This window comes from Oryctolagus cuniculus, chromosome 16, assembly GCF_051225735.1.
Source record: "Oryctolagus cuniculus isolate XC-2025 breed Fujian yellow rabbit chromosome 16, ASM5122573v1, whole genome shotgun sequence".
Classification (NCBI taxonomy): domain Eukaryota; kingdom Metazoa; phylum Chordata; class Mammalia; order Lagomorpha; family Leporidae; genus Oryctolagus; species Oryctolagus cuniculus.
The window spans coordinates 62,225,233-62,247,872 of NC_142882.1; the positions used below are offsets into that span (position 1 = coordinate 62,225,233).

General features: G+C 44.4%; 1 protein-coding gene, 1 long non-coding RNA gene and 1 pseudogene across 3 annotated transcripts in view; 1 reads left to right on the forward strand and 2 right to left on the reverse strand.

The window, feature by feature from the left end:
• Window positions 1-6,057: 6,057 nt before the first annotated feature.
• LOC108177225 (dynein light chain roadblock-type 1 pseudogene) lies at window positions 6,058-13,673 on the reverse strand (annotated as a pseudogene). Its single transcript, XR_016222618.1, has one exon. The product of XR_016222618.1 is annotated as a dynein light chain roadblock-type 1 pseudogene (transcript).
• Window positions 13,674-15,683: 2,010 nt separating this feature from the next.
• LOC149121781 (uncharacterized) lies at window positions 15,684-18,917 on the forward strand. The gene is made up of 2 exons (XR_016222619.1): window positions 15,684-16,855; window positions 18,288-18,917. It is a non-coding gene; the product is annotated as an uncharacterized LOC149121781 (long non-coding RNA).
• Window positions 17,452-22,640, reverse strand: part of LOC100341431 (putative C-mannosyltransferase DPY19L2) — a 94,580-nt gene continuing 89,391 nt past the window's right edge. Inside the window, 1 exon segment of the mRNA XM_008261630.5 lies at window positions 17,452-19,138. Coding sequence (XP_008259852.3) covers window positions 18,988-19,138 — 151 coding nt within the window. The 3' untranslated portion in view covers window positions 17,452-18,987.

Genomic DNA, 22,640 nt, shown 5'->3' on the forward strand with positions numbered 1-22,640 from the left:
GGGAGCAGAGAAAAATGGAGTACCCCCCGACAAGCCCATCTGCTGATCTGGGCCCCCTCTTTCTCCCTTCCTCCCATTGTAACTCCCCGTTGCCAGGGCTGAGTGCGATGGATGGGCACCACTGCTGCCAGTTTCCAGGCTACAGGAGCCAGGTTTTCTGTCTTGTCTTCTGCACCGTGCTGTGTGCAGGTGGCTCTGGCATGGAAAGGTGGCACCACACCGGCTGCCAGCTTTGGCTTTCTTGCCAGTCCTCGAGGAGTTGGTAGGCGATGTTGGAACTGCACACAAGCAGCATTGCAGAAGTAGCTGGTGCCATGCAGCCTGCCTGCTGAGTGCTGCTTGGGCCTGATGGATTATGCCCAGGCCCTGGACTCACACTGCCTGGCTCCATAGGAAAAACACATGTGCTCTGAGTGCCAGCTGATCTTCCCTTCCCGCTTCTATGCTAAGGTAAACATTCCCTGTAAGAATTCTACGTTTCATCTACTTCTTCCACAGAGATTGGTATAGAGGTATAAAGAATGAGAAAAGGAGTCATTTTTATGAAGGATGAACTCAGGGCTGCCCTATCCTGGGCCACTTACATAGGACAACACACAAGTGGCACCTCCTGGGGTACAGGAGCACTGAGGTTCTGTGCCCTGGGCAGAAACAAGTTATTGGAGCCATAATGGGTTAAGCTGCTGTCAGTAGCACCAGCATTCATATGAGTGCAGCTTTGTGTTCCGGCTGTTCCACTTCCCATCCAGCTCCCTGCTAAAATGCCTGGGAAAGCAGCAGAAGATGACTCAAGTACTTGGGCCCTTATACCCATGTGGGAGACCCTGGTGTAGCTCTTGGCTCCTGGCTTTAGCCTCGCCCAGCCCTCGCTGTTGTGGCCATTTGGAAAGTGAACCAGGGGATGGAACCTCAGCATCCTATGTCCTCTCTCCGTCTCTGTTTCTGTCTCTGTCTCTGTCTGTCTCTCCCCCTCCCTCTATCTCTCTCTGTAACTTTTTTAAATAAATAAATCTTTTTTTTTTTTTTTTTTGACAGGCAGAGTGGACAGTGAGAGAGAGAGACAGAGAGAAAGGTCTTCCTTTGCCATTGGTTCACCCTCCAATGGCCGCCGCGGCCAGCGCGCTGCGGCCGGCGCACCGCGCTGATCCGATGGCAGGAGCCAGGAGCCAGGTGCTTTTCCTGGTCTCCCATGGGGTGCAGGGCCCAAGCACCTGGGCCATCCTCCACTGCACTCCCTGGCCACAGCAGAGGGCTGGCCTGGAAGAGGGGCAACCGGGACAGAATCCGGCGCCCCGACCGGGACTAGAACCCGGTGTGCCGGCGCCGCTAGGCGGAGGATTAGCCTAGTGAGCCGCGGCGCCGGCAATAAATAAATCTTTTTAAAAAGTCATCTTTTTCATTCCTGGGGTACATGTAGTGTACTTCCATTTAACAGCTACATGCTTCATGAATTAAATCAACACATTTATCCCAAATATTGATTGTATTAAGTTTCCTTTTTTTCTTATTTTTGCCTGTTATAAAGTCACAGTCCAGTGAAAACAATCATTGCCAAATGTGTATTTCTGTCCTCTAGGTTTCCTTTGTTCCCAGGATACCTATATAGTAAATGGGAGGAGGAGGAGAGAGAAAGAGGACGGAGAGAAGAGGAGAGCAATGGGGTGGGGAGGAGTAGGAGAGGAAAGTCCGGGTGTTGGGAGTAGGGAAGGCTGCCCAGATGCTGCATCTGGTTTATTATTTGGCTTACGGTTGAAAGAAATTACAGTCTCAGCGAATTAGCCACTATGTAGTCCTGAGGCAGGCAGAGATACGCATAGAGCAGATTTCCTAAAGCGTCTTTCACAGAACACCAGTTCCCTAAGACGGTAACACGCGCTTTCTAAACAAAGACTGATTTTTCTTATTTTTAGGAAAGCTGCATCTCCCCCTTTCCCCACTACCCTCCGTGATTCACAATTGGTGTTCACACGTTTGAGGCCCTGAAAAGTCCTCCGGTAGAAGCCAAAGGAAGCCAAACCAAAGGCACGAGCAGAGCCCATGACCCAGGGTGGAGAAACCCTCAGGTCCAGCAAGAGCTGTGGGCTATGGGGTGCACCCCGCAGGTTCCCTGCTAGGTCAGGGGCAGCAGGGTTCTCACCGTGGTGGACAGAGGTCTTCTACAAAGCGCTGCTTTTTGACAGGAAGAAAACCTTCGAGATAGAGTCTGAGTTGAACATCACTTTCCCCCTGCACCCAAGTCCTGGGAACCCTGACGCATCGCATACCAGAGGTCCCGTGCCTGTATTGCCTCAGGCTGGCTGCCTAACCTATCCTTGATCTTCCTCAAACTCCCATTCCATCTTCACAGGCCCTTGCTTGCCTCCCCTGGCTAATTCCTGATTCCTTTAAAAAGATACCCAAGTCAGAAAGGAGAGTTCCGGAAATGCCCCAGCTTCTTCCTGGGGACAAGAGGCTCGTGTTGAGCCCAGACTTGCCTGTCCAGGACAGAGGGGAGCCCCTGGCAGGGAGAGAACCTGTTGTGAGCGAGTTGGTCCCATTTCCCTGCTCCTCCACACCACCCCCCTGTTCCATGGATGCTGAGCGGCAGTTTCCTCCCGTGTCAGCTCTCCTCCTTTCAGGTTTGGGGTGAGGAGTCAGTCATCCAATTCTGTGTCCTCTTAGGTAAATGATTTCCATCTAGGACACTTCAGTGTATTTATTTATTAGAGAGAGAGAGTGCCCCCGTCCATTGATTCACTCTCCAAATGTTTAAAATGGCGAGGGCGTGGCCAGGCTGACACCAGGAGCTCAGAACTCAGCCAAGATCTCCCCCATGGGGGAAGGGGATCAAGTGCTGGAGCCATCCGTTGTCTGCTGCCTCCCAAGGTCTGCAATAACTGGACGCTGGACTTGGGAGCCAGAGCTGTGAATGAAACACATTTAAGATGTAGGCCTCTTAAAGCTAGGTCCAGTCCCCTCCCCTGATTTGCGTTTGGTTAGGATAGGATAGGATAGGATAGGATAGACCCAAAGCTGACTTGATTGCCAAGTCTTGCCCTTTTCCAGGGGAGTCTTTTAAAAAGGCATCTAGGCCAGCACCGCAGCTCACTAGGCTAATCCTCCGCCTGCGGCGCCGGCACACCGGGTTCTAGTCCTGGTCGGGGTGCCGGATGCTGTCCTGGTTGCCCCTCTTCCAGGCCAGCTCTCTGCTGTGGCCTGGGAGGGCAGTGGAGGATGGCCCAAGTGTTTGGGCCCTGCACCCCAGGGGAGACCAGGAGAAGCACCTGGCTCCTGGCTTCGGATCAGCGCAGTGCGCCAGCCGTGGCGGCCATTAGAGGGTGAACGAACAGAAAAAAGAAGACCTTTCTGTCTCTCTCACTGTCCACTCTGCCTGTCCAAAAAAAAAAAAAAAAAAGGCATCTGACATCTCTTAAGACCCAATTTTCTCATCTCTAGAATGACTTCACACAGATGTTCTGAAGATTAAAGCATATGATGTATAAAGAGCTTTGCATTCTAGCAGTGTCTGCCTACCTGTTTCCTACAGCCCAGGTAGCTCATCCCAAACCCATGTTTTTCCCACAGCTGGTGCCACAGTTTCTGGGAGCACAGTGGTGCCATGGTTTTGAGGCTTAGTTCTCTGTGTCCATCATTTTCCTCTAACAATGTTCCTCTCTGTCCTCAGCCACCGAAGAGGGGCTTACAAGGTACCTACCTGAGTCCAGCTGGATTGGATGCAGGACCTAAGTGTATCATTAAAAAGAGGAAAACTGAATCAGTAATAAGCTTTTGGAGGGCCTTGCTTGAAAAAGCTTGAATGGACATCTTATTTTTTGAAAGATGCTGTGTTGCTGTACAGTTGTTCTCCATCCATTTTAAACTACTCGTGTTTCCCAACAATAAGTATTTTTGTGATTTCATCTGTTTTCTAAGGCGTCCCATGGAGACGGGCAGCCCCTGAGCTCCACAGCACACGTATTTTGCACCTGCATTGAAAAGCTTCAGCTGATTTGACCGGTTTCCTCCCGTCTATTTTAAACCGCTCCTCCTCTCCCCTTCTGAAATAATGTGTTGGTGCCCATGAGTCATACCCGGATCACAGGCTTTTCAGAGTCCAAAGACCCTGACAGCTCCTCCAGCAAGAGTAGTTGTCGGTGAGAGCAGCCTCCTGTTGGTCAGGCAAGGCAGAAGTAGCTGCGGACAGGAAAGGCGAACCTGGGGCATGAAGGAGCTGACTCCATCAAAGCAATGGTGTGAGATGTTCAGTTCCTTTTCACCTTTCTATTTCAAGGCCTTCTTGATTTCTGTTTGCCTAGTCTGGAGTCCTCAGGCAGGTGGGCTCTGTTTGTATCCGTTTACTCTGAAAGCATTTGCCGAGTTGTGTATAAAGAGCCAGGCCTTGAGCTATATCTTGTGCATGCAAAGGTATTGCTTCCCCCATTAAGCCTGTTTTGTAGCCCTAAGGAAAGTGAAGAGAGCAGAGAGTGAAAGGCACTAAAATGTCGTAGATGCTGGAATGGGAGTCCGTGTTAGTGTGGTGGAGACTTAATCCAGGAAGCCGAAATTGCATGCCTGCTTATGTTTCTGATTTGGAGAACAAAAGAGTCAACCTTTGTTAAAAAAAAAAAAAAACTTTGCATACTTTTGCTATACTTTCATATTGATCTTCAATATGATATCACTATAGTCTCAAACAGTAAAGACAGTTGTCACAACACCTGATTTCTTGTCATTGCTATGGTGAATTTTACTCGCTTTCCTGTAGGGGGAAGTGGTTCTGAAGAAAAAATGTCTCCCATTGAGAGTCTCTTCATGCCTCTGTGACACTGTGTGTGTCCAAAGATTTAAAAGTACAGCAGTCTGTGATGAGATATTATTTCATATAAGCTAGTAACCCACAATTACAGATCATCTAATGTGAGAAATGGCATTGGCTAAAGTATTCTGAAGTTGAGGCTGAAGTTGGGAAAAGAATGCCCAGGGAAAATCTGTTGTGCTATGGTAAAGCTCTGGTCTATACAGGGAGCAGAGTGGAAAAGCTAGATTGGGTGGAATTGAACCCCCAACCTGGACGCTCTGAGAGCTTGGTCTTGTAACCCATATGCCCTGCTGTGACCGTCCCCATCAGAGTTCCAGCCAGTCACTTGGGTGAGAAGTTCTGAGAGCCATTCCAACATAGGGCTGGCCACACAGTCATCCTCCTAATCCAAACTTGCACATCTCCGTCTGTCACCACTCCTCCCCTTCTACTCACCGTGTTTCAGTGCTGGCAGTGGGAGGTGGGAAAAAGAGCCATCCGACCATGTATCAGGGCCGAGCTACGAACTTTGCCCTTGTTTGCCTTTTTGTCTTCTGACAAGGCAAATCGTGTGCTACAAAAGAAAGAGTCTGGGAAAACATTAACAGACTACCTCTAAAATAAACCCTGACCCATCCTCTGCACCTCTGTGACATTTATACACCAACATAGACGTGCTTGATGGTAGTTGGACTGCTTTCCAGTTGAGAAGCAGTTACTTGCCTTTTCTGATTGGCTGTGTCTGCGCTGGTGAGAAGTTGGTTAGCAGCCAGGCTCCCGGGACTGCTCTGTTTCCTGTGTTATACCTGGAGAATAAGCCCACCCCAGTAAACACAAAGTGACTTTAAATCTTAGAGCTACACAAGATACCAGGACGCTGTAGCAACCAGTTCTCTTGCAGTAGAAGCTATGCATTCATGCATTTAGGCCATGTGCATTTTTCCCAGCGTAATGGCTGCTTAAAATTACAGTATGAATTAGCCCTTGTTAGAGAGAGAGCGTCATAATGAAGCACCCTTCCTCGCCCCACGTTGGCGCAGTGAAATACTGATCCTAGAATCCAGAGGGGACACACAGCCCTGGAAGAGTAAGCAAATGACTGAGTGGAAGAAGAAATCCCACCCAGAGTAATTGCTCGGGGTGGATCTTTAAATCGCTGGTTCCTGCACATTAGCAACCGCAACAAGAAGCAGGGACTCAGTGAGCTCCCACCGACCTCCCATGCTTTCCGCGTAGAAGAGGACCTCAAAAACTTTATGGAAAAATAAAAATAAAAGAGGTTTTTTTTTCAAATATTGGAACATTTTAATCCTGTTTGTTTTATTGACTACATACTGCATACCTACCTTTCTTTCTTTCTCTCGCTAAATTTATGGAATGTCATACACACTCTTTACACATACATACATCCACATACAGGTACCTATACACTTAAAATTTTTAAAGATAAATTCGAAAGAGATACCTTAAATTATTCAGAAAATGTATATATATAAACAGTATATACAAGTAATAATTTTTAACATTTTCTATCTTCACTTCATATGTGGTACTTTTACATTGTTTTTTTCTTGAGAAGAGAGATATTAAAGTCACAAAATGGGGGCCAGCGCTATGGTGCAGCGGGTTAATGCCCTGGCCTGAAGCACCGGCATCCCATATAGGCAGGCACCAGTTCTAGTCCCGGCTGCTCCTCTTCCAATCCAGCTCTCTGCTATGGCCTGGGAAAACAGTGGAAGATGGCCCAAGTCCTTGGGCCCCTGCACCTGCGTGGGAGACCCAGAAGAAGCTCCTGGCTCCTGGCTTCGGATCAGTGCAGCTCCGGCCATTGTGGCCAATTGGGGAGTGAACCAGTGGATGGAAGACCTCTCTCTTTCTCTTTGCCTCTCCTCTCTTTATGTAACTGTGACTTTCAAATAAATAAAATAAATCTTTAAAAAAAAGCTACAAAATGTGGAATTCATTACAGTGATCATAACAAGAAAGAAGGTTATATGGTCATGTACATAGTATAATTCAGTGAAGACTTTATATATTTATATATTATACCAAATAATATGAAATCTGCACAAATTTTATATAAACTTCTGAAGTTTTGAAATCTATACATATTATTTTCGTAATACACATTCTCCAATGAGCTTTTTTTTTCTTAGCATTTGGTTATTTTTTGTTAAAGAAAAACAGGCTTTTTTCAAGAACAAGATGATGTGAAGGTCAGAAGGAAACTGGGTGTGGGCTTCTCACAAGTTCTTGCTCCAAAACCGGAAGTGAGCAAAGCGGGTCCACTCCAGGAACTCCAGAAGTGGCTGGCACAGTAGAGGGGCCCCTGGGGTGGGGTGGGGTGCGCAGGGCTGGCAGCCCCCCCCCCCGGCCATGGATTGGTTTGAGTGGGCTGCAAGGCCATTTCCACATTCCAGCTGGTTGACATGATTAACACTATTACTTGGGGGGGGGGGTGGCATTAAATTAAGGAATGACGTGGATCCAAGAGAATGGCTTGTTCAGCTGGATTCTGAATTGCAATCAGGAAGTAGTCTTCATCTGGTGCAACCATAACTTCATTTTTCTTGGAGTGAATTCGAAGGAAGGTCACTTCACGCACGGTGCTCTGGGCCTTCAAGATGAAGTTGTGCGTGAGGGTGGCGTGCTGTTCGGTGGTAGGGTTGTCCACGGTGCTGTTGATGGGAATGCCTTCCGTGTCCACCACCATGATCCCTTGCACCCCCTTCTGGCTCTGAAGTTGCTTCAGTGTCTCCTCCACCTCCGCCATTTCAGACAGATCCAGGCGCTTAGCTTTGGGGACGTGCAGCCTAGTCCCGTGCCCCTCTCCATGAGCTTTTGAAGGCCCTATAACCTATTTTCTTTAAAAACAACATTTTGAGGGAGGCATTTTTAATATCTCCGTTTTGCAGATGCTGAAATTTTAAAATATCAAATACATTGCTCAGTCAGTAAATGGTAAAGCAAGGATTAAAGTCATCTTCATTTACATGCTAATATATGAACTTGGTCCCCAGAGCGGTCAGTACACTGTTGGATACTTAAAAAAGAATTAAGAAAATGTTGATCCATTTTGGGGATAACTCAGTTGTATTTTAGGGACGGCAAACAGTAGAAGTGTCCCAATGGAATCACCAGCCAGTTATTTTCCATGTTATTCCTTTGTGAGACATTTACTGAGCACGTACAATGTGCCAGATACTATACTGGGTAGAAAACAAAACACAAATCCTAGGTTTCAGTAGTTCACAGCTCGGTAAGAGACTTTCAAAGGTTAACAGATCATTTTTAGATGATCAAAAATACGACACATGGGGTGGCATTAGCACAGAGGGCATGGCCAGAACCTGCCTCCAGGAAGAGGAGAGATGCCAAGGAGGAAAGGGGAGAAAGTGGGAGGAACATTGAGATTGCAACAGGCCCAGGTGGGGACAGTGTGAGCACAGTCTGGGGAAAGAGTGGCTGGCAATTTGGAGCCATCCCTTGTTGCAACAGTTGAGGGTCTGCTGCTTGGAGTCAATGATCCTGAGGGAGGCGGGCACCAAAGCAAGAGTGCAGCGGGGGCACAAGAGGGAGATGGGCTGCAGGGCCCGCAGCTGGGGTGGGGGAGGGAGGGCGGAGCCAGGAGAGGTCCTCTCCACGGACAGCCGTCACAACTACCCGGAAGTGCAATTCACACCCTAGAGTTCTCTTGGTGTTTTGCATTTTTGTGTGAAAACGGGTGCCACCCAGGGCTTTAGCACTTTTTGTAGGTCATTTCATGACAAGTGTTATAACATTTCCTAGCCAGCAGATGGCAGTAAGTAGACATAAAATAAATATTTTGCACCCAGTAATAGTTTTTAGTGGGGCTTCCTCCCATGTATCTTAAAAGGAATCATTCCAGGTTTTAAAACACAGTAAGTCATTTGCTTCAGAGGTATAGTTCAGATTATGACAGTTTTGTTTTCCTCAAGTCTGCAATGAAAGTCTAATACCTTCAATGTTTAAGTAACAACTTTGCCTGGAGTAATATTTGAACAAATTTCAGTGTTTGAATTTTCATAGAAGTGTGAGATGCATTGTTGCTATTTCTTAAGTCCGTTCTCAAAGGACTTGTCTCCATTCTACACCATATGCTTGATGAGGTTGCAAATGGAGGTGGGGTGGGTGTGGCATGGATAAGGAAGTCCCCTCTCTCAACTGTGCTGTGGCCTCAAGGGAATTCCCATGGTGGAACACGTCCATCTGAAATACACAAAGGCTATCAATTGCACTGATGGCTTGGGTTGCAAAAACAGAATTCTCACCACCAAGAGGCTATTTTAAGGCAATGATGAAGCCATATGATATTGTATATCTTGAATTATTAAAAAAAAAAGTATTGTGAATTAGCATACAATATCTATGAATGAAATCTTTCTTTAAAGTCCTGGGCATGATCTGGTCAGTAATTTTTGAAAAGCTGTATTATTCCTGTAAGGTCATAATATTCTTTTATCTACAATACTGGATTTTCCAATTATCATTTTTCTAATTATAATTTTTTGAATTACTTTTATAAAAAATTTTTAAACATGAAATAAAATTAAAAATAACACTCTGGGACCAGCACTGTGGCATAGCAGGTAAAGCCACCGCCTGCAGTGCCAGCATCTCATATGGGCGCCTGTTTGAGTCCTGGCTGCTCCAATTCTGATCTAGCTCTCTGCTATGGCCTGGGAAAGCAATAGAAGATGGCCCAAGTCCTTGGGCCCCTGCACCCATGTGGGAGACCAGGAAGAAGCTCCTGGCTCCTGGCTTCAGATCAGCGCAGCTCTGGCTATTGTAGCCAATCAGGGAGTGAACCAGTGGATGGAAGAATCTCTCTCTCTCTGCCTCTCCTCTCAGTGTGTAACTCTTTCAAATCAAATCTTTAAAATTTTTTTTTTTTTAAATAACACTCCGTCTGCTTTGTACTGTTCAATAAAGGCATGCTCACATCATCTGTCATTTGAAGAAACTAAGTGCTAGTTGCACAATCAAATCCACCATCTGAAAACTGGTCTAAGCAGGTGGACCTTGGTTGCCAGAACAACTCTGATGCTTGGTTAAGTGCAGAGAGCCTCTGCAAAAGAATCTGAGAGTTAAAAACCACTGTTGTGCTACCAAAGTCTTACCTGGAAGGAAGCAAAATACATTAACTCCATGGAGTACCATAGCACAGCAATTAAGCCACTGTTTGGGATGCATACATTTCATACCGGAGCTCCCTGGTTCAAGTCCCATCTCTGCTTCTGATCCAGCTGCCTGCTAGTGCGCTCCCTGAGATGCCTCAGTTACTTGGATCTCTGCCACCCATGTGGGAGACTGGGATTGGGCTCTGGGCTCCTGGTTTCAGCCTAGTCCAGCCCCAGTTGATACAGGCATTTGAGGAATGAACCAGTGTTTGGAAGATTCTCTCCCTCCCTCGCTCTCTCTCTCTCTGCCTCTCTGCCTTTCAAATAAATAAAAGTTTGAAATACAGATTGTTGCTGATCTCTCTATGTAACAGAGTTAATTATATATGTATTTTAAAGCAATTGGAAAGAGATCCCAGTTAAAAACAAGGGAGGGAATAAGAGATGGAGGAGGTAGTCTAAAACTGTAAAACAGTATAGTTCTTCATACAGGCATATAGACTCACCTCTCAGGGTGCAGCCTAAGAACTAATGGGGCTCCAAACCCATAAGAATTGGTGGTATAAATACCATCTTCACTGTTACAATGATATTAAATGTTAAAGGCAACAGTTAGACTGGTCTAAGTTTAAAAGGGATGACATAAATAACATCAAGTAACCAGTAAAAATAATAGAACTAAAAAAGGAAGGAAGGACCAACATGGAAGCAGTCAACAGAGCAGACTCCTAGAATGACTTTCACAGTAAATAACACTCTGACCTCAGAATCAACCCATAAGGCTTCCTTGTCAGGCTGAAAGGCCTGCAAGAGCATCTCAGACATGGAAAGACAAGACTCTGTGGAAAAAAAAATCCTACAGGGAAGATCTCTGTGAGACCTCAGAGGAAGGGAAGGGTCATCAAAGGAGACACTCTTCTCTGAAGGGAGAAGGGAACATCCTCTTGGTTTATGGACGTGTCCAAATACCGACAGAGTCTGTGGTCACAAAAGGCCCCGATAGCCCTGGCAGCCGATTGCAAGAGCCTCAGATGATCACTGGCATCATAAAAATGAGTGTTAATTATTAAAGGAACAACAGGAGTCACTGTGCACTTGCTCCCCAGGTCGGACCTCTGTCCCTATTGAATTGTAATATGAGAATCGATTGCAAATTCTCTCCCCAAACTGTACTCCATGTGTTGTGTGTGGGCGTGGTGGCAAATTGTCGAAATCTGTGATTAGCACAGAGTTGGTCCTCTGTATATAAAAGTCATACTAAAAATGATCCATAATGAAGAAGGATATGGGAGAGGGAATGGGAGGTGGGATGGGAGCGGGGTGAGGGGGAATGGGGTAAGAACCACTGTATTCTTAAAGTTGTATCTTTGTAAAAATGCATTCATTAAATAAAAAAAAAGAAAGAAAGAAAAAGATCTCTTCCTTCTGCTGGTTTGTTCCTCAAATGCCCACAAAAAAAAAGAAAGAAAAATAGATTGTTACACAAAGTATATGTGCATTTTGGGAAATTGTAACAGGAACACATACGTACTTAACATGCAGGCGAGTGACATGACTGGAACCTGGAAGCACTCATTGCCTCTCTTCAGTTGTATTCTCGACAGGAAGTGATTAACAGCTTAAATTCTGAATTAATTTTGCCTATGCTCTTGTTTTTCCACTCTATTATCTCCTGATAATAATCTTTTGTTTGCTTTTTGGCTGTGTACAAATGGCATAGACATTTACACAACCCAGACACACACACACACCACATCCTTTTATTTTTGACCCCAGCATTACATTAGAGATTAATTCCTGCTGACACATTTGAGTATACGTGATTTTCATCCTTGTACAATACCCCCAGTATGGAAACACTTTCTTTAATCTATTGGAAGTCCTTTGGGATGTTGTCAGCCTTTTTTTATTTTTATTTTTTTAATGTTCAAATACAGCTTCCATGAACATTCTGGTCACTGTCTTCCATGGTGTATTTCTTTAGGGTGGAACTGTTGGTTGCAGGGGCTACATATGTACCTTACTATTTGTTGAATAATAAAGTGGCTTCCAAGACAGAAGTGCCAGTTCTTATCAGACTTGTACATTTTTCCATTTGATTTTAATGTGACTCTCCCTGCTTTTCTCTAAAAGTTTTCTTTATTAAGATTTATTTTAGGGGCTGGTGCTGTGGTGCAGCAGGTTAAAGCCCTGGCCTGAAGTGCTGGCATCCCACATGGGCATCGGTTCGAGTCCTGACTATTCCTCTTCTTTTTATTTATTTATCTATTTATTTATTTTTGACAGGCAGAGTGGACAGTGAGAGAGAGAGATAGAGAGAAAGGTCTTCCTTTTTCTGTTGGTTCACCCTCCAATGGTCGCCACGGCTGGCGCATTGTGCTGATCTGAAGGCAGGAGCCAGGTACTTATCCTGGTCTCCCATGGGGTGCAGGGCCCAAGCACTTGGGCTATCCTCCACTGCCTGCCCGGGCCATAGCAGAGAGCTGGACTGGAAGGGGAGCAACCGGGACAGAATCCGGCACCCCGACCGGGACTAGAACCTGGGGTGCCGGCACTGCAGGTGGAGGATCAGCCTATTGAGTTATGGCAGCGCCGGCTATTCCTCTTCTGATCCAGCTCTCTGCTATGGCCTGGGGAAGCAGTAGAAGGTGGCCCAAATATTTGGGCCCCTGCACCCACATGGGAGACTGGGAAGAAGCTCCTGGCTCCTGGCTTCGGATCTGCACAGCTTTGGCCACTGTGGCCATCTGGAGAGTGAAGCAGTGGATGGAAGACCTCTCTCTCTGTCTACCTCTCTCTGTAACTCTGCCTTTCAAATAAATAAAATATAAGCTTTATTTTTTAGATAGGCAGAGTTAGAGAGAGATAAGGAGAAAGAGATCTTCCATCCACTGGTTCACTCCCAAAATGTTCACAATAGCCAGGGCTGGGAAGCCAGGAGCCTGGAATTCCATCCTGGGCTCCATATGGGTTGCAGAGGCCCAAATCCTTGGGCCATTTTCTGCTGCTTTCCCAGGTATATTAGCAAGGAGCCCCATGGGGAGTGGAACAGCAGGGACTCGAACCAGCACTCATATGGGATGCTGGCATTACAGGTGGTAGCTCAGCCCAGTGTGCCACCCCACAAGCCAAAGGTCTGCCTTTCTCACTTCACTTCTGGATTCTTCTTAGTTTGATTTTTGTTCAGCAAGTTTTTATACCAGCCTGTTATTTTGAAAAATTTCTTATGTTTCTCATGGTTAGAAAGAATTTTCAAAGAGATTTTTCCTCACCTTTTTCTCCACCCCCACCCCTTTTGAGGAGACTCATTGGGCTTATCAAAGAATGTGAACACATCGCCCATTGTTCAGAGAAACACGCCTTGTACAGGGTGAGAGCGTGCTGAGGTTTTCCTGGACAATGGGCGATGTGTGCAAAGCTCCACTAGTTCACATGTGGCAAGAAACTGTTGAAGACTTTTAAATTTGGCTTTCTACATCCTAAAATCAGTCTAAATTAGGTCAGTAATAATGGTTTAAGAAATTTCACACATAATTTACAAACTTGATCATGTCTGAACCATGAAATTATCATCACTAGATTCTTCTTAAATAGTTGAGACATCAAGATTATTAAATGTGATACTTAATATTAAATATGACACACTAAATATGGTACAAGGTAAATTATGAATTACTTTTGTTTACTTATTGAGAGATGAAGAGACAGAGTTCCCATGAATTGACTCACTCTGCAAAATGTCCACAATAGCTGGGGCTGGGCCAGGGCCGTACTTGGGAGCTGGGAACTCAACCAGGTCTCCCACATGGGTGCAGGAGCTCAATTACTTGAGCCATCACTCCTGTCTCCTAGGGTCTGCATTAGTAGTAAGTTGGAGTCAGGGGCCAGAGCTGGGGATTGAACCAGGGTACTGAGGTGAATTCAAGTGTTTGGCTAAACGCCCATCTCTTTAACTATTTTAGACAGCCCGAAGTATAACTCAAGCCTATGTAGTAAGATATACAAACTCATGTGGCATGCTTATTAATTTTACAGGATAGACTAGCAATCTCAGTGCTGAAATGAACAGCCATAAATGTGGAGGTATACATATGTAAAGAGGTAATACACAAGAGGAAATACAACCATTCAACAAATGTGAATGAGGACCAATTTCACAAATGATGGAATGAATGCAAATCATAACACCACCACCATCTGGGGCCTCTCACGGCTATCAAACTCCTCCAAAACTGTTTGAAGGAATTGGCATAGAACCTGCCCAAACAGGGTCCACTCACCTGGCACACAGTAAGCCAATTACTGATGCTGGGGTGCGGGAGAAAAAGCACTTCATGAAAACACAGAGCAAGGAGCCTGGCAACTACTGGCTCCATCTTCAGGCTCCCCAGTGGGGCGGGGAGTTTGAACGGAGTTACGATCAGCTCCTGTGTGTCTTCCATTGCGTCCCAGCACTCACAGCCTTCCTCCAATTGATCCACAATGGGAGATAGCATGTTCTTTTGGACATTTTGTGATGCTATTTTGGGCTCCAGCTGTCTGGGGCCCACATGGGCAGATTGGTTATTAAACAGGGCTTGAAGTTTATGAAAAAAATTTCAAAGTCTAGCACCGGGAAGTTAGCTAGAGGGACGATAAGCAAATTTCAAGGTGTGCAGGACCTGTGTACCAGTCCCCTTATTTAGTGAGTTTATCTTTAGAAAGGAGTTGACTTGTAAACACAGTGAGGACATAGGGACTGCAAGTCCAGAGCAGACACTGGGGTCCGTGAGTGCTGCAGAATTCTCAGAATGGAGGCTGGCACTGAGATGTCAACTACATAATCTACAGGTACAATTGTGTCACTCCCTTAATGAGCTGATCTTTGCAGAGGAACTGTAGGCTCAGGGAGAGAGACTGGGGCACAGTAACTCTACATTAAGGCACTAAGGGGTATGGGCTGGGCTTCAATATAGTAGAAAATATTTTGTAAAAGATTAAGCAGTGTTCATGAGGGCTGCTGCATGAGTATTGCAATACACTGGCTTTGGGTGGTGCACACAATCCTTTTGCAAAGGTTATATGAGACAAACTGCACTGAAGGCTTTAGAGTGCCCATGTTATTTTTAAGATTTATTTTATGGGAGCCAGCGCTGTAGTGCAGTGGGTTAAAGCCTTGGCCTGAAGCGCAGCATCCCATATGGGCATTGGTTCTAGTCCCGGCTGCTCCTCTTCCAATCTAGCTCTCTGCTATGGCCTAGGATAGCAGAAGATGGCCCAAGTCCTTGGGCCCCTGCACCTGCATGGGAGACCCGGAAGAAGCTCGTGGCTTCTGGCTTCGGATCGGTACAGCTCCAGCCATTGCGGCCAATTGGAGGATGAACCAGCGCATGGAAGACCTCTCTCTCTCTCTCTGCCTCTCGTCTCTATGTGTAACTCTGACTTTCAAATACATAAAATCTTTAAAAACAAAAAGGGGGGAAAGTACTAAAAAAAATTTATTTTATGTGTGTGTATGGGAGAGGGAGAGGGAGAAGGAGAGGGAGAGGGAGAGGGAGAGGGAGAGGGAGAGGGAGAGGGAGAGGGAGAGGGAGAGGGAGAGGGAGAGGGAGAGGGAGAGGGAGAGGGAGAGGGAGAGAGGGAGAGAGGGAGAGATCTTTGATCTGCTGATTCACCCCACAAAATTGCTGTAATGGCCAAGAATGAGCCAGACCAAAGTGGGGGCTAGGAACTCCATCTGGGTATCCACATAGAAGGCAGGGGCCCAAGAACTTGGTCCCTCTTCCTCTGCTTTCCTAGGTGCATTAGCAGGATGCTGGATTGTAAGCAGAGCAGGCAGGACTTGAACAGGCACTCGGATATGGGATGCCGCCATGGCAGGCAGATTTCACCTGTTGGGCCACAATGCCTGCCTCCACATATTCTTTTGTTGGCATTTAACTGTATGGAATCTGTTTTAGAGAAGAAATTTGAAATTTTAAAAAAACCTTAATGCACTGGAAGCACACTGTAGTATTCTAGATATACATACATGTAACAAAAATGGAAACAGACAACCCATTAAGATCTATATACAGGGGGCCGGTGTTGTGGCATAGCGGGTTAAACTAATGTCTGCAATGCCGGCTCCAGTCCCAGCTGCCCTACTTCTGATCCAGCTCCCTGCTGATGTGCTTGGGAAAAACAGTAGGGGATGGCCCAGGTGCTTGGGCCCCTGCACCCATGTGGGAGACCTGGAGGAAGCTCCTGGCCCAGCCCTGGGCATTGCAGCCTTTGGGGAACTGGACCAGCATATGGAAGAGCTCTCTCTCCTCCTAATTCTGCTTTTTAATTAAATAGATGAATAATTTTTATAAATATCTTTATACATGTATGCACACATGTATACACATAAAATTGGATATGACAACTAAAGTTTTCTATCACAAGGTAACATTCCTGCATTTATCACATGAACAGCAAAATGTGTAACTGTTGACAACTATGTTAAAGGACAAGTGTATGAAAGTATGCCTAAAATAAAGGCTGGAAGAAAACCATGAGATCTTTATAATGCCTATTGAGTATTTTCTCCTTTCAGATTTAATGTTTTTCCCAAAACTTGGAGTTTGTATTGCTTGTGCACTACAAATGACTAAAATGCAGATTTATCATTTATTAACAGTGGAAGCACTCTGGCTCGTCGGATGCGGGAGGTCTCCCTCAGCAGGAACAGGGCACACACACACTGCACGCTGACGCACGCTTCAGCTCCTCACAGGTGCAAGCGCAACGGACTGCTGCAGCCTGTGTGCTGCTCACTGCCAGTCACGGCTTCAGAGCCGTGTGCAGAAAATACGATCCTGGGACACCAGGGGAAACGCTTCACTGTATTGGCAATAAAGTGCCCATCACTCAACCCACAGCACCCACGGAGAGTCTTCACATTTCAAAAGAACAAAAAATGAAACATACACAGGTAAGAAAGCAAAAGCATAACTTGTATAAAAGCAAGTTGTTGTCCAGTATTCCCATTTGCTGACTGGGATTATTTGATCTGGAAATTTCTGAGATGAGCTAATTTCATCTTGTAATTTGATATTACTGGGTCAGGGGAGGGAGAGCAGCTATAGCTGGTATTTGTTGAGTGTCTATTTGTGCCAAGCACTTGAACAACTTTTTTCATTAATCCTCATTATGACCCTGCCACATTAGTATGAGTGCACAAGTGAAGAAATTGAGGCTCATAGTGACACGAGCAGGCTCAGCACAGTGGTTGACACGCAGTAAAGGCTCAACAAATGTCTTTGGAATAGCAGGAAAAATACCTGGTAAACAGAAGAGCCAGAATTCAAACTTAGATATAGCAGGCTACAAAGCCCACACTATCTCCACCACAGTGCATTGCTTTCTGAGTGAGACTACATGCAGAATTGTTTCAAAATGGTTAAGAAAGACCACTGTCAATATAAACATAGCTAACAAATCCAGAGACCCAAGAATTCTACTGTCACATTAGAACTACTTGTGTCAAAAATCATGCTTGGTAAAGGATAAGAAAAGAAAAAACACATAGAGGATCTTCAAGTTTTATCACTTAACATATACAGTACATGGGTATAACATGAATCGATGTGAAAACATTTTATGTATATGTAACATCTCATTAGTTAATACAGCTCATCCCCATTTTGTTGCATTATATCAGTATCTTTAAAGTGTTTGCCATGAAAACATCATTCAAAATGCTATTTTAATTCTGATGTTAGGTTTTATGTCTTTTCCTTTTTTGTTCCACATTTACACCAAAATAAATTATCTTCAAGTGCTAAGTAAATAAAATGTGGCATGCTGGCATGCTTTCTTAGTTGCTTTGCATCCTGTACTAAAATATTTTATAATTCTAAAACTTTAATTTTATTGCTTTCCTGTATATAATCACCTACGTACTGTAAGTGAATTATTCTATGGAATTAAGTAATCTTCTTAAGTGTAGTGGGCCAAGAATATAAGGGAATTATAAGAATTCCAAGATGATTAAAGTAGGTACACATTAAAATGCTACAGACCTGGCATATTTAATATTTACCAAACAGAAGAGTAATAACTTGTATCCTTGCACTTGGTAGCATCTGCAAAATCACTGCCACTTTTCAAAGCATTATTGTTGGAGAGGTTGCCTTGGGGCAGATGGTTTATACACCATGGCCTTCCTCATCCAAAACCACAAGGAAACGAGGATGTAAGAGCTGCTATTAAAAGCTGGTGTTGGGGAGGACGACGTGCGATGCGCTGCAGGGCCGTCGAGGTGGAGGCCTTTGCTTCCTTCAAGGTTTAGGCTCTGAAAATCTCACTGAATGCACTTTACTGGGTTTTCTTTTCTGAGTCTGTTGAATCCCCAACCTTGGCAGTGTATCACGGCAAGTTTTAGTCACCAGGACATCAGGAGGAAAACCCCTGGATGCTGAAGACAGACTGATAACCTATGAGACCAGGTGACACTGATCCCTGTGAAGATACTCATCTGGCTGGGAAATGCATCTCAAGAGATTCGAAACATTACAGAGCAAGCTGCTTCAAAAACACTTGGACATGAAATGACAAAAAAGTTATTTAAAACTATTGTAGATCTTCCCTGAGAGCTGGGGAGAGAAAAGCACAAAAGTCCTGAGGAGGCACAAGGTCAAGTGTCCTCAGCAGGCAGAGGGGCTGTGACCCAGGCAGTGTCTGTCACTTCGTTCCATGCAGGGTAAGAACTTGGAACAGATACGCCCTGCTGCGTTCCACAGAATCTGAAGCAGTTTACTTAGCTGGATAACAATGGACTTCCAAATCCTTGATTGTTCTTTTACATATAGTTTTCTTTAAAAATGCTAAGGTGAAATGCGTTAATGTAATATGAGATGATTTAATGATTTATAGGAGAGGCTTAATAAGGGCTGACATTCAATGAAAAACAAGTAATTTCCCTCTGGTAATCTGAAAACCCTTCTATCATTTTTATCTTCTTTCTAAGCATCCCTTATTAAAGCTTGTGATTTTTATTCGTGTAAATCCGCCATAAAGTGCTGCTTTTCCCACGAGCTGCTCCGCACTGCGGTGTAGCAGACCTCAGTTAACCTTCAGGACTCTGTACATGCTGTTCTGAAACACCGTGGTGAAGTAGGGCCGCGGGTCCTTGAGCAAGATGCTACACAAGGGTGGGTTCGCCGCGTTGGAAGGGTCTTCCACATCCCAGATTTCAAGCATGCTGCAACCGGGCCTAAAAAACACAGATCCGTGTATCCACACTCAGAGCATTCATCTCCAGAGGAAGTGCACACATTACGAAGTATTTCCTAGGTTCTCAGAGAGCAGTGAAGTTAAAGATGTTAAAGCAACATTTCAAAAATGTAAATTCAACATTTAGAAATAATGAATATGAAGTATGTCATGCTTCTATGCCTCACTTACCCAAGCAATGTGTTATGTCCTAATAACAAAGATTTGCTATGCATTCAGAAATATATATCTAAAACCTTTCAAAATGAAATAAAAATATACTTTCCAAGTGCCATCACTATCCGTACATAGAGCCTATCTGCCGTGGAATGAGACAAACTGATGCATTTCTCAATTCTGAGCATTAAATTGCCTTGGGTTAGCATGAAAACAGAGTCCAAGGCAGCCTAAGTGGGCAGCTCTGAGTGGGCTGAGACACTGTCTCACTGCAGAGTAAATCTGCATGAAAGTCTTTAAGGAGAAGAAGTCAAGCAAAACTCGTTTCTAATTTTTAATGCCTGTATTAAGGTATAATTAATATGCAATAAAATCCCCATTATATGTGTCAAGTTTTAGAAGTAGGGCAACTGTGTATAGATGCGCAAGCGCCACCCCAATCATAATACAGAGAATTTCCATCAGCCAATATGCCTGCCCCCTTGTGCCTTTCAGCAGTCAGTGCCCTCCTCAAACAGCCCTGGGCAAGCACCCATCTTTCTGCACTACAGTTTTGCCTTTTCAAGAATTTCACATAAACACGTTATGTAGGCATTGCATTTCTGACTCTCTACCTTAATATGTTTTTTATATTCATACCTTACATGTTTCAGTTCCTGCAACTGCTATTGTAGTTTCCTGGTTTTCCTCGTTTTTATTGCTAAATAGTATTTCACTGTATGGGGATACCACAATTTGCTTTTCCATTTGTAAGGGAATAGACATTTGGGATATTCTGAATTTTTGATGATACCATCCTTTGGTGAGCCATGCTGCCATGAATGGTAATGAATAAAGCTCTATGTGGACAAATGTTCCATTTCTCTTAAGGAAACACCTAGGAGTTTCTGGGTTGTATGCTAAGTATTTCACTTTACAAGCAACTTCAAGACTGTTTGCCAAAATGCATGCCCATTTGCCATCTCTATCAGCAGAGAATGAGAGCTTAACTTACTCTGCATCCTCAGAGACTTGGTATTATCAGTCTTTTTAATTTTAGTCATTCTAATTTTTCTTTTTTTTTTTTGACAGGCAGAGTGGACAGTGAGAGAGAGAGACAGAGAGAAAGGTCTTCCTTTGCCGTTCGTTCACCCTCCAATGGCCGCCGCGGCCAGCGCGCTGTGGCCGGCGCACCGCGCTGATCCGATGGCAGGAGCCAGGAGCCAGGTGCTTTTCCTGGTCTCCCATGGGATGCAGGGCCCAAGCACCTGGGCCATCCTCCACTGCACTCCCTGGCCACAGCAGAGAGCTGGCCTGGAAGAGGGGCAACCGGGACAGAATCTGGCGCCCCAACCGGGACTAGAACCCGGTGTGCCGGCGCCGCTAGGCGGAGGATTAGCCTAGTGAGCCGCGGCGCCGGCCAATTTTAGTCATTCTAATGTGGTTATGGATCATTTAAAATACTTTCTTGGTACAATGTTCAAATATTTTGCTTTATTTGGTATTGTTTCTTACTATTGAGGTATGATAGTTCTTCATACGTTCTAGGTAACAGTCTTCATCAGTTTTAGCAGACTTACTAAGGCATGATAACTCAATAATCACTCAGTAAACTACATGTATTTAGTGTACATTTTGATACATTTTAATACATCTACACTTAGGAAACCATAGCCCCCAAGAAAAAATAATGACTATATCCATCTCTTCCAAAGTTTACTCTTGCCTTTTGATAATCTTCCATTTTTATTTCTTGTTTCAGCCAGGCAACCCTGTATCTGCTGTCATTACAGATCTGTATTTTCTGGAATTATTGCGTGCTTTCTGATTGGCTTTGTTTCTCAGCATATTTTTGAGATTCAACACTCATTTTTGTTGTTGAGAAGTGTTACAATATCTGGATAATCTACCCATTCACTTATTGATAGATATTTGGTTGTTTCCAGTTTTAGGTTACAAAATAAGCTGTTCTGAAAAGGCGTGTACAATTACTGGCATGCATATATGCTTGCTTTTATCTTTGGTTGACTGCATATCCTGGCTATCGTGAATAGTGTTGCAATGAACACAGGGGTTTAGGTATCTCATACACTGAGTCTGATCTGTTATTCTTTTCTTCTCCTTGCTTTCATTTCTTCTTTTTCTATTTCATTTTTTAAAATAAGTGTTCATTTATTATGTATTTGAAAGGCAGAGAGAGAGAGAGAGAGATTACTGATTGATTTTCTATCCACTGGTCCACTCCCAAACGGTCAGAAGATCTGGGGCTGGGTCAGGCTGAAGCCAGGGGCTGGAAACTCCATCCTGCTCTTCCACGTGGGTGACAGGGACTCAAGAACCTGGGCCATCACCCCCTGCCCCATCAGGTACATTATTAGGGAGCTTGATCAGAAACATAGCAACTGGGTTTTGATCCACCACTCAGATATGGGATGCCGGTGTCCCAAGCACAGCTTAACCTGCTGTGCCACAACACTGGCCCCTTTTTCTAGTTTCTTATGGTGAAGGTTAGGTCTTTGTTGTTACAGAAATTCAGTATTCAAACAAGCAATAACAACAAAAACCCAACTCTTCAAGTGCTGCTTTATCTACATCCCACAAATATTTGAAAGTTGTATTTCTGTTTTCCCTCAGGTTAAAATATTTTGAAACCTCCTGTTATTTCTATCTGGCCAATGGAATATTTGATTGCATTACACTTATTTTCTAAGTATTTGGGGGGGGGATTTCCATATATATTTGTGATATTGATTTCTAACTTAATTTCACTATAGGCACAGAACACATTTTGTAGGATCTTAATGAATGCATTGAAACTTGTTTCATAGCCCAGAATATGGTCTTTCTTGGTAAATAGTCTGTGTTGAAAGGAATGCCTACTTAACTGTAGGTGGTGTGTTCTGCAAGTGTCAATTAGGTCACAGTGATTGACAGTGTCATTCAAGTCTTCTACTGACCTGCTGAATTTGTTTTTTACTTGTTCTGTAAATTACTCAGAGGAATATTCCAATTTCTGACCATATCATTGATTTGTCTATTTTCCCTTATAGTTCTATAAATTTTTGTTTCATGTATTTGAAAGTTCAGTTATAGTGCATAAATGCTTAGGGTTGTTATGTCCTCCTGAAAAATAGATCCTTCTTCATTACAAAGTGACCTTCATTAATCTTCATAATATTTGTATTCAGATTTAATTTTTTTCGACAGAGTGGACAGTGAGAGAGAGAGAGAGAGAAAGGTCTTCCTTTTTCTGTTGGTTCACCCTCCAGTGGCCGCCACGGCCGGCGCATCGCGCTGATCCAAAGCCAGGAGCCAGGTGCTTCTCCTGGTCTCCAATGTGGGTGCAG